The sequence below is a fragment of the Teleopsis dalmanni genome, chromosome 2 (genome assembly GCF_002237135.1).
Source record: "Teleopsis dalmanni isolate 2A chromosome 2, ASM223713v2, whole genome shotgun sequence".
In the NCBI taxonomy this organism is placed as follows: Eukaryota; Metazoa; Arthropoda; class Insecta; order Diptera; family Diopsidae; genus Teleopsis; species Teleopsis dalmanni.
The window spans coordinates 98,283,942-98,295,710 of record NC_051847.1 but is presented as its reverse complement, the minus strand read 5'-3'; the positions used below and the strand labels follow the sequence as shown (position 1 = coordinate 98,295,710).

At 28.0% G+C, this 11,769-nt stretch overlaps 1 protein-coding gene across 1 annotated transcript; it reads right to left on the bottom strand.

Moving 5' to 3' along the window:
* Positions 1-2,684: 2,684 nt before the first annotated feature.
* Positions 2,685-11,769, bottom strand: LOC119685618 (endoplasmic reticulum metallopeptidase 1). The gene is made up of 12 exons (XM_038099957.1): positions 11,569-11,769; positions 6,897-7,564; positions 5,266-5,468; positions 5,055-5,209; positions 4,556-4,939; positions 4,323-4,503; positions 4,081-4,265; positions 3,880-4,023; positions 3,722-3,821; positions 3,518-3,620; positions 3,012-3,303; positions 2,685-2,911 (listed from the first exon to the last, which is right to left on the bottom strand). Exons 1-12 carry the CDS (start codon positions 11,572-11,574, stop codon positions 2,744-2,746), a joined length of 2,589 nt encoding a protein of 862 aa, XP_037955885.1. The 5' UTR covers positions 11,575-11,769; the 3' UTR covers positions 2,685-2,743.

The window sequence follows — 11,769 nt, the reverse complement described above, 5'->3', positions numbered from 1 at the left end:
ATATTCATAATGATATATCATATATACGTATTTTATACTGGATTCACACGAGAGTTTTGTTTATAATTTTAGTTGTCATTTTGCATTGAAAGCAACAATGCTTGACAGCTAAAATTACAATTAAAACTCTTATGTGAATCCAGCATTATCAGATATTTGGTCAAAACTCAGAATAATGAATAATGAATGTCATAAAAAAATGCTTTATTGTGTGATTTTGGGGACTGTGTGGTGAAATTTCGTAAAAGCCTAAACAGCTTTTATATCCTTAACTAAAAATTTTAAAAGCTTATTTATTCTTTAAAGCTTAGTGTAGGGCATTCAAACTTATATGTGTAAAACTGTGTAGTCTCCTGGGAAACTGTGTGACAGTGTGATATGTTTTCTTAATGGATATATAAGAACAATTGACTGACCATATTCAATGGTTAATAATGTTTGAAGGACTATACAGGTAATAGTTACATTAAAATTGATAATTAAATTATTTATTTAATTGCTTTTTCAGAACTGAAAAAAAAAACTCACATACATTTCCTACTTCCAAATATGTTAATAAACTATATGGGTTCGGGGGAAATGTTTGCATTTGACGAAAAATTAGAAAATATTGGAAATATTAACGCATATCAATTGCTTTATATAATGAATGTCATATCAATTAATGAGTATATAAAACGAATGTAATACAAAGAAACTTTTATGTATATCTCTCGTTTCATCTTAAAAGTTAGTAGAATGCCAATATGGTTACCGGTTTAGCCTGAAGTTACAGATATAGTTGTAGAAATATATGAAATGGCTATCAAACGTAAATTATTGAAATAAAAATTCCAATATATTCGCTATATTGGAGATGAATATCATAAAGTGTACGCTAAGTAAATCAAATAATCCAAACAGATAAATAAATGTATATAATTCAAAAAGGAACAAGAAGTATTCTATAAACTCCTTTATCTTGATGCAATAGTAATTAGACAAAATAATAAGTTAAAAATAAATAAATATTAGAATACTTTAAGCATAAGATGGTATATTTATTTTATTTCTATATATCCTTAGCATTTAACTTAGATCACACTTTTAAACTTGATCAGAAATTTGAAATTAAATTAGCGATTTAATTTTTTAGAATGAACATGAAAAAATTCTATTAGATATTCTGTTCAAAAACTACTTTCCAAAACAGATTATTTATTTTTACTAAAAGATGCGAAGAAAATAAAAATCCAACAATAAAATCTATAAAAACTTCAATAAAAATCAATGAAAACAAAAGTAAACACTGAGAAAGCAAGCTTATCTACTGATCATCTTAGCGATCAATCTTACAACAATTTTCATCCAATATTATTGCGGGACTTTTTAATCCCCCTTGTTGTACATTATAGATAATAAAAATAGAATCCTTACCAACAATTTGGATTTCGGAAAAGCCATTTAACAATTTATCAAGTACACCGACTGGTATTCATAATTGAATCTTTAACGAAGACGAAAAAGTGTGCTTAAACATATTTCGGGTTGTACTTCTAAAATCTGGAAGATCGTTTTGTGACGTCATGAAAATGTTTAATTTGATTTAAGAAAAATAAACACTGGTGTGTTACAAGGTAAGGTCTTCGAAATCATACACCACACTGCTTTTCTGGCATTGGAAAAATAATTGTACCGGCAACGAGTACTCGTAAGTTTCAGAAGCACTTGAGTCCGTAATAACGTGGACAAAAGAGTGTTTCCCGTAGTTACTCATCAGCAGGCACTCGACAATGTTAATACGAAACAAACTCCTAATATACAAACAAATTCTAAGGCCCATTTGGACATTTGATATACAGATGCAGACCTGTGCTAGTGAAATATTATTATAATAATTCAGCGCTTTTTAAAATAAAGTCTTATGATTGATAGTTAATTCTTAACATAACATTAGCAATTGTGACCTTCAATGTTAGTATAAAATTGCTTGCTAATATTTCTGGTGTTGTTTTTTACTAGCTGTAATTATATAAACAAATGTGTTTAATATTAAGATTCGAAAAGCAAAGCAGAACTACACATGATATTTGTATTAGTGTGATGTATATATAATAATATAGTGTTTGCAAAGTGTCACGTAAAAGCTGTAACACAGAAAAAGATGTCCAGTTTTGTAGTACTACTAGTAACACTTTTACAAATAAGACTAAGATTCTTGATGAAACAAGTTTCTAGGTACATTAAGTAATGTCGCTCTAATATTTAATATACTTAAATTAAGTTATATCAGACTGACACGATGAATTCATAAATGCCGTTTTGTTCTAATGAAAAAGGTGATACGAATTTATTTAATGCATATTATGTAGGTTTTTAACGGAGTATTGACTCTTTAATTCCTTTTAATTATAATTAAACTCGAGTTCTGTGGAGTAAATCTCTTTGAAATATGTTACATAGTTCTGATATAATCTAATGAAGTCTAATAACCATTGCTTAACCTTTAACAAATAATCGTTGAACAGTGAATCGCCGTAATTTTTTCGTCAATGTACTAAACATGAATAAGTTTAACAATTTATGACGTAAGTTGGTTTAAATTATACCTAAGAAAATACTCATTCTCCAATTATAAACTATTTAATACAATATTTACATTTTATTGGGAATTTATTTTACATTTATCTAAAAACTAAGGCAAAACTTAATATATTTACGAGTATTTTAAAAAAGGTTTTATATTAAGAACTTAAATAATACTTTAAAATAGCCAGCTTTCGTATGATGCCACCCAGTCAGTAATTGTCCAATAATCAGGTGCACTTTGTACAAACTTCTCCAAACTTTCACTTCGAGTTTTTTGGTGATGAATCCAGTGTCCTCCAATACCAATTTCCAGACTAGGAGAGTCAAAACTTAAATCCGATTTCTATTGTGTAAAGAAATTTAAAAAATTTATTGAGTAATTGAAAACTTAAATTTAATTTTGTTTAATTAGTTTTATATACACAGTAATATATTAATCGTACCTCTATATCGATTGAAAATTCAAGCGTTGCATTGCTTATACCGTATGAAAAATATATAAAGAATGGCGGTTCCCACTTCTCTTCCAGCATTGTTTGATTAAAAGTCCAGTTCACAATTTTTGTATTTTCTTGTGGTTCAATAAAAATTGCCATGTGATCTGGTCCATTTAGAGCAAACTGATATCGCCTTTGTGTAGGTTGTTCGAGCGTAACAGTATTTTGTAAAATAAGTTCAGGATACTCCTCAGGTAGAATGGGATATTCATCTGTTGGCACCCAAAAACTTCGATCTCTAAAGAATTAAAAATAAATTAAAAATCTCATGAAATTATACATCGTCTTGTTATGGTTTTATTCTATTTCAAAATCGATTAATGTAATTTTTATTCGTCAGTAAGATTTATCGCTAACTTGATTTTTTTGGTTCATTCTTATTATTATAAAATATTTCATTTAATGTATTTTAAGTTTTTTTTCTGACTTTAATTTTAATACACAATACAAACCTCGCTTTATGCCAACGATGATTGAATAATGGAATACCGCAAAACATTTCTTCAGAACACAATTCACTCAGTTGACGTTTATTCCCCAACTCCTTTATGTGATCTGAAAATAAAAAAATGTACTGTAAATTTGCAGAAATTTGTATATTTTCTGTAGCTTTATCGCTACGAATTACATTGTAAGAGTTATAAATAAACACTTACCTTCTGCGGTGTTTGTTCTCCGATCTTGGGGATATATATATATGCCCGCCTCATCTGTACGTATTGTGTTATCAGCATTATGCAAACGCCGATGAACGTGCTGGATATATTTTCAAACAGGTTATTATATAGACATTAAATTACAAGTGAGGACTTACAATTAAATTAAAGCGTTGCGCAGAGGTTATAGCCTTGTATGGAAATCCAGCTGGCGTAACGGCTATTATAATAAATAGTATGGTTATGCCTAGAAAGCACATTATAATCGTTTTCGTTTTACGGAAGAATAGGAAAAGTGGAATCTATTAAAAATATCCATTAGCATTTATATACATGCATAATTACTTATTTTAACTCACTATAAAACCAGCAAACATTATTGTAGTAAAAACAGCTATTAAAGCCATGGTTAAATCAGGATTTGAGCCAGATCCGGATCGTCCCATCATAGGTAACATTGTGTTAAAAACTTCTTGAGTTATAGATGTGAAATATATAAATGGTAATATTTGACATATAATCGCAGCAATAGCAAACCAATAAGCTAAAATTTTCATTTACATATGTTATTAAATGCGATGATAAAATATAAATAAAATACCTTTTCGATGCCATTTGGTTAGCAAATTTACTATCAATGCAATAATATCAAAAAATACTGCTATCATAAACATAAAACTGGATCGAATACCAACTGCAGTTAGAATTATCGTAAGCAGAATCATTACTAAACAATGACAATGCATAAAGAGTTGTATACGAAAGCCCAAGCTCAGAGGATCCTAAGAAGAAATATTTTTAAATATTTAAGGATAATTAATATGAGTTTCTTACAGTTTTTGTTCTATCCAAATATATAGCTGGCAAAATACCCATTCCGAAAAACATCGGACAAAAGTAGAGACCAGCCAAAATCCAGTTCTCTGTAAACCATGTCATCGAACAACCTACACCATCCATAAATACAGCAACTAATAGTGACAAACCCGTGCCCAATGCTAAAGAAATTATTTGAATGGAAAATGTGATTCCAAACCGAATCAAAACTGCTTTCCAAGTAAGTCCTGAACGCGCTGACATAAAAAATAATGATACCCCTATAGCGCATAATCCGGCAATACACACAATGATGTTTATTACTATTCCAACTGTTTTGTTGTAAAATACCATAAACCAACCCAAAAAGTCATAAAATATAACATGACCATCCTCATGCTCCTACCAAAATAAGCCAAAATAAAATAGATTTAAAATTAAAATCAAATAGAATTAAAATTGAAATATATTTTTCAAATTTAACCTATCATAATAGATGTGTTACAAATGTACTTACCAATGTATTTTCCATTTCAGGAGCATTAGCTATTGCTTTAGCTAAAACTAGAACATTATCACCTGTGTTTTGTAATGATCCTTTGGGAAACGTATTTACCCGATCATGTTCAGTATGATAAACGAAACCATTGAAAGTATATGCCATATCCAGTCCTTAAATACAGAAGACTAACACAATTGTATTTAAAAGTAGTAACCTATTTACATACCAGGTACTCCTCCATAGTCACGAAATATGCGAAAATCAGTATCCGAAGGTATTAAACCTGCCTGAAAAATTTCTTCTCCCATTGTTGTGGCAAAAGGATGTGGTACTTCACGATAATAACGCATTAGCCAAGGGTGTTTTGGTCCAGATTGGAAGAGAACTTCCCGACCTCCACTGCCAGCAGCATCCAAATTAATAAGTGCTCTAAATTAAGAATTCACAAATAAATGTTAACTTGATTTGATAATATTTAATTAAAGTTAGTGTATTTTTAAAACAGCAAAAGTGATGCTTGTGAGACATATTATCTATTTTACATCTTAAACACAATATGCATTTTTTAAAATTTTTATTAGGAATCAATTATCAAAATATTAAGATGAGAACAATTTTTTCGATTGAGAAATTCTTAAACATTGTTCTGCATTCTATTTTTTGAACAAAATAGAACCGAATAATTAATAAATAAATAATTATTAATGTACTAAATAATGTATATGCTCCAAACATTACGATCATAATTTAGTTTTTAGGACAATCAAAGCGTTGGAGTTATGACTGATCAGTCATAATAATAATAATCAACTGGAATGAATTCTTACTCAAAAATAAAGTGAATATATACTTCATACCTTTGTAAATAAGGGGTGTGTTTATTATGCTAAGAGTATATATCGATAACCATATAAACCATAAAAATTTCTTTTTCTCCATTCTTTGTTTTCCATATAGTTACACGCATCACTCTACTTTCTTTAAATCTATTTTTCAAAGATGATAGTTCAAGAAGAATGCTATATTTTGTATTTGATATTTCTCTATGAATTATACCATCCGGTTAATCTGACCCCAGTTTGAATTTTTTGAAGAAAATTTCGATATTTTAGAAAGTTTCTAAAATTCATCAGTAATGAAAATGAGCGTTTCTTCATTTATTCTAGATTACTCACTAACAGAGATTAAAAAGATTGTTATATGAATAATTGTCTGGTTATATGAGTACGAAGACAAGTTTATTCTACATAGTGCTTTTTTCAGCATATAAACAAGCTTTGTACTGTGCTTTAGCCACAAAACTGTTGGATAATTCTAGAGTTTATTAAATTTTTAACACATTGTACGTATATACTGACGTTGGTTTATATTGAAAGTTGCTTTTATGTAGGACATCTGATATAGATGTAGAGGCAGCGCTTTTCATAGCAGGTTTTAAGTTTCCGAAACGTCTTATCAAAATCGTAACTCTTCCGATACAAACCTAAAACTTATAACTCAAGCAAATTGGCTTAATATTTGAAATTAATTAATTTAGAAAAATGACCGGTAGATAATCAGAAAGAGAGTGTTTGCTTGAAGAATTTCCTATATAATTTTAAACAGTTAAGTAGCATTATTTTCTAAATACTATGTTTAGATCAGTTGGGATATCTTATAATATATGTAAAGTGAAGACGTTATAAGAAGTGGTTGAGTAATTTAATACTATATCATTAATACCTACATTATTTTATTTAGTCAGCGTTGGAATATTATTGCTTATTTAAATAACAATGAATTGTAGTTTTTTGATTATTTCCTCTATTTTTATACAATACATATATATAATTTATAATAAATGTTTCATAATCGTACTTGCAGTTTTTGGCCCACTTGTGTTGAGTGATAAATGCATGTGATGCCTGCAACGGATTTTCTTCAGCACCATTAAAAAGAAAAACTATGGGATGCTTTAAAGGACCTTGACCTTTGGAAATTACTCTCATAACTTCCAACATAACCGTAACCATAGATCCATCGTCGCCCGCACCATTACTTCCTGGTACGGAGTCGTAGTGACTATTCATTAGCAAATAGTTTTCATTTGTGGAGCCTTTCATGCTCAGTTTAACAATTACATTTTGAATTGACTGATACATGTTAATCATAGACCAATGCATATAGTTTCCACTTGCAATTTGAACATCGACCTCAAATTCAAAATAATCACTAGCTTGGGCTCGAACTTTCTCTATTTCCTGCTTTAAAAATTCAACCGTAGTTATTTCATTTGCTACACTGCCTACCACTCTTGGTCCGATTCGGCCTAGATTTATTAAAATACGTTCGGCTCGTTCCGCTATAAATGATTCTGTGTTGTCAGTCTCATCTTTAATGTTGAGTGGCGTAGGCAGATGGCTGACACTAGTCACCACAATGGACAAATATAATATTAACCAGAATACAGCATATAGAGGAGCATAATACCAATTCAACTTTTTTGGAACTTCAAAGTCAACATCAATGTGATATTTCGACTTAAACTGAAAGTATATATCCATAAAAAATTTATATTTATATAAATAATTAGATAATATATATATACATATGAGTATAACAATATTTAGCGATATTTTAATTTCATTTTAATTGCTCTTTTATTGGCCAATAAAACAATCATTCGACTTGTAAATATAAATATTTACTTATCTAATCTGGAATTGCTGTATTTTTTCTAGCCAGCGCACGCGTATCTATGCAACTGTGATTCAGCTTAAGTATCCAAGCAGAATTCGGCGGTGTCATTTATTGAACGCTAAAGTGAATTACTGTTTAATTATTAGTTTTATTATCAAAATAGCCAAACGGAAAATATTTAAAATACCATAAAATAAATAACGTTCAATTTCTGTATGATCGTTAATATCGAATTTTACAACTACCACGTTTAAGTAACATTTCAGCAAATCAATAAATTTATTTTTTTTTAAATTCGTTTCTATACAACAAAAAAATAGTTTTTTAATTGTGATAAAATTGCATTTTGATTATATCATCATCAGAAATGCAATATGCATATGCATATCGTAGATACATAGATATACATATTAGGCGCATAATAAAGTTAAAATAAAGTACTCTTTTAATAACAAAAAACCACAAGAAAGAAAATAAAATTATGACTAAAAATTTAAATTAAATATTTTAACTCATTCAAAACCATAAAAAGCATGGACCCTAAAATTATTTAAAAAGTAACAGGAATTATAGACTGTGCTGTAGAACGCAAAAATATGAAGTGCAAGATGAAAGATGCTGACTAGGTTAGTTTCTGAGGAACTTAACAAGCGCTACAAAATTTCATGATTTGTCATTCTGCACAGACTATCACTAGAAACATTTACAGAGCGAGAATTATATTATTAAATTGAAGTAAAGTAACGTTACAAACTAGAAATACAAGTACATAATGCCGAATGTTGGGGGTTAATGTCGATAAATGATGCTAGCAACATATATAAAATATATATAGTGAAGAAAAGATGGTCACAAAGAATATCTAATATATTGATCAGTGGAGAGTTCATTGTTCCATACAAGTAGATGCATTATTAATAATTATAGCAATATTAAACAAAATAAGTTAAATTATCTTTATACTGCATTAATAAAGTGGAGGGAATGAAGAAGAACTCATAAATTTCAGTTCAGGCCTACGTATATAGAAAGACCACCACATTATATACTTTTATATAGCGGAGAACAAATTCAATGATAAATTAATATTGTACTTATTAAAATTAAACAAAAGGAACAATACATACATCTCGTGAATCGGAAATATATATGATAACCTTCAATATTAGAATAATAAACTAAAAGTTACTACTAAAGCAAAAGAAATGAAAAGTCAATTGACAAAGCATAGCCATTAATACGAAAAACATAACTCATGGAGAATTGATATTGAAAAAAAATAAATCTTAAAATATATTATATTTAACATTAATAATTAAGTACCACATGTGACATATCAAACTAACAAGGTTAAAATTTTTTATATCGGCATTTTTCCAGTATTGCAATGAATCAAATTTCTCTTATTGCAGGGCAAATTATAATAAATTCTGTTGGTATTAACTAATTTCACAATCTGGGCACAGATATTCTGCTTGCATGATAAGCTCGAACCCTTATAAATTGCACTGAAGTTAAATTCTGAGGGTATTTGCACTAAAATGTTACGTGATCGATTTTTTATACAGATATATCTTTCTAATAGATAAATTCAAACAAGCGTATTAAATTAATTTAAATTCCTTATAATAAATTTGAAAACTTTTAAAGTTGTATGCAAAATACAATTTCTGCATAATATAATATTGATATAAATTATTTGGGTGAAGTACAAAACACATTAACATAATATCAAAATCGGACCCTGCCATATAAAGCAACATATGCAACAATTAGTATAGTCAATTAATATAGTTAGTACAGTTACATTGAAATTAATCTTAAATACTTAGTGCACTTTTAAGAATGCAAAAAATGCTTTTCTCAAATATGTGGATGCATTTCAATTCGATAGGCATTTTTTTAAGGCAACTGTGAGGTTCAGGAAAGTTATCTAGCCCAAATACCAATTGTGGATATATTGCAAAAGCCGAAATCATTTGAATATGGAAAACCATATTAATTAATACGAATAAGATTCCATAGTTTGAAGAGTGAAAATCCTTTCTCAACGAAAAGCAGTCTACTTGTTGAAACCTTGTAACACTATTTAATCATATACAGTCATATGCCAAGATTTTGATAAATAATTGAAGCTTTCTATAATGAATGGAAAATTGATTTTCACATATTATTCCACATCATAACTTCACAAAAGATTCTTAGTTTTATTGTATTATAGAGTAAATAATGATAAGTAATCATATTAACATATAAGAAAATTTCCAAGAAACATTTTAAAACGATTCTACCAACGATTATTTGAAAAAAAATGTATAAAACAATCTATTCGATATAATTGCTACAAAATCACCTATCGAGCACAAGTTGTAGTAAATAAAGTTTTTATGAGTCATAATCACTTAAGTATAGTAGATTAATTTAATAGCTTAAAGTAATCTTAAACGTATTTCAAATTTCGGACATTACATTAAAATCATTAGAAAAATTGAAAAAATCTATTCGAAAATTTTATACACACCGGAGAAGTTGAAAATATCAGCATTGAACTAATCTCAATAAGTAATTAAAATTGTCTGCTTTAGTTTTACAAGATATGGAAGAAGTTGATAAAAAGGCAAAATACTTCACATATATGCAGAGCTATATCAACTCCAAGTATATGAATTAGAATTAAATGAATGTAGACTTGCATTATTAAATGACGATACCAGAAGGCGGTTATAGCAAATAAACAATTTCTTAAATAAATCAAGATTCGAACAATACGACAACCCAATATGAAAACATTATTAGTCAAAGAAATTGGTGAGTAACACTAACAATTATTTAATAAATCTATTTTATTATAGAGTAGTCACTAATTTGCCACTAATACTAAGAATGATTTAATAAGTCTATATGACTTTAGAGTAGTTACTTATTGGTCACTAATACTACAAATGATTTAGTAAGTCTATTTTACTTTAGAGTAGTCACTTATTGGTAACTAATACTTAAAATTATTTAATAAGTCTATTTTACTTTAGAGTAGTCACTACTTGCTCACTAATACTAAAAATTATTTAATAAGTCTATTTTACTGTAGAGTAGTCACTAATTGGTCAATAATACTACAAATGATTTAGTAAGTCTATTTTACTTTAGAGTAGTCACTTATTGGTCAATAACACTAAAAATTATTTAGTAAGTCTATTTTATTTTAGAGTAGTCACTAATTGGTCACTAATACTAAAAATGATTTAGTAAGTCTATATGACTTTAGAGTAGTCACTTATTGGTCAATAACACGAAAAATGATTTAGTAAGTCTATTTTACTTTAGAGTAGTTACTAATTGGTCACTAATACTAAAAATGACTTAGTAAGTCTATATGACTTTAGAGTAACTAATTCCTTTGTTTGCGTTTAGTTATTAATGGAATACATGCACGTTTTCAGACTATTCTTCTTGTAAAGATCACATCAGTATTAATTGTTTGAAGTCCTTTTTATATCCTTTCAAAATATTCACTTTTTCATTTATTTAATGTATTTAAATGATTTTATTTTAAAAAATAAAAAGTTTTTTGATCTGAGCACTTAAATTAATTTGAATTTACAAAAAAAAATCTTTTTTTTATATTTCAATAGTTATATATGATATATATGATATTGTATATTTTTATCATATTTAATTATATAAATGTTTTTTATAAAGTTGTTATTCAAAATTGTTTTAACATTAATCGCTTTAGTATATTAGACTTTAAAATGTCGACATGTCCAACTATATCCTTTTATAAGTAGGTACCCGTATATATATAGTATAAAAACATTATAATATCAACCATATAAAAACGTATACGTACACCCATATTTAGATTCTAGTTTTTGCAAAACTTTAAGGTAGATCCTTTTAGTAATAATTAACTAAAATTATGAAAGAATTTTCAAATATAGACGAAAAAGGATGAAAGTCCTTTTAACGTCGATTATTGAAGGATATAATCACTTTTTGATTGTTCCGTATATTTTATGCGAATGTGTACCGTCAACTTTCCGTATCTAAA

Excerpts from the sequence above, each read along its gene's own strand:
- LOC119685618 (XM_038099957.1), bottom strand. Across the intron at positions 4,940-5,054 it reads CTGAAATGGAAAATACATTG|GAGCATGAGGATGGTCATGT; the intron begins GTAAGTACATTT and ends TTATTTTGGTAG. Across the intron at positions 4,504-4,555 it reads ATTTGGATAGAACAAAAACT|GATCCTCTGAGCTTGGGCTT; the intron begins GTAAGAAACTCA and ends ATTTCTTCTTAG.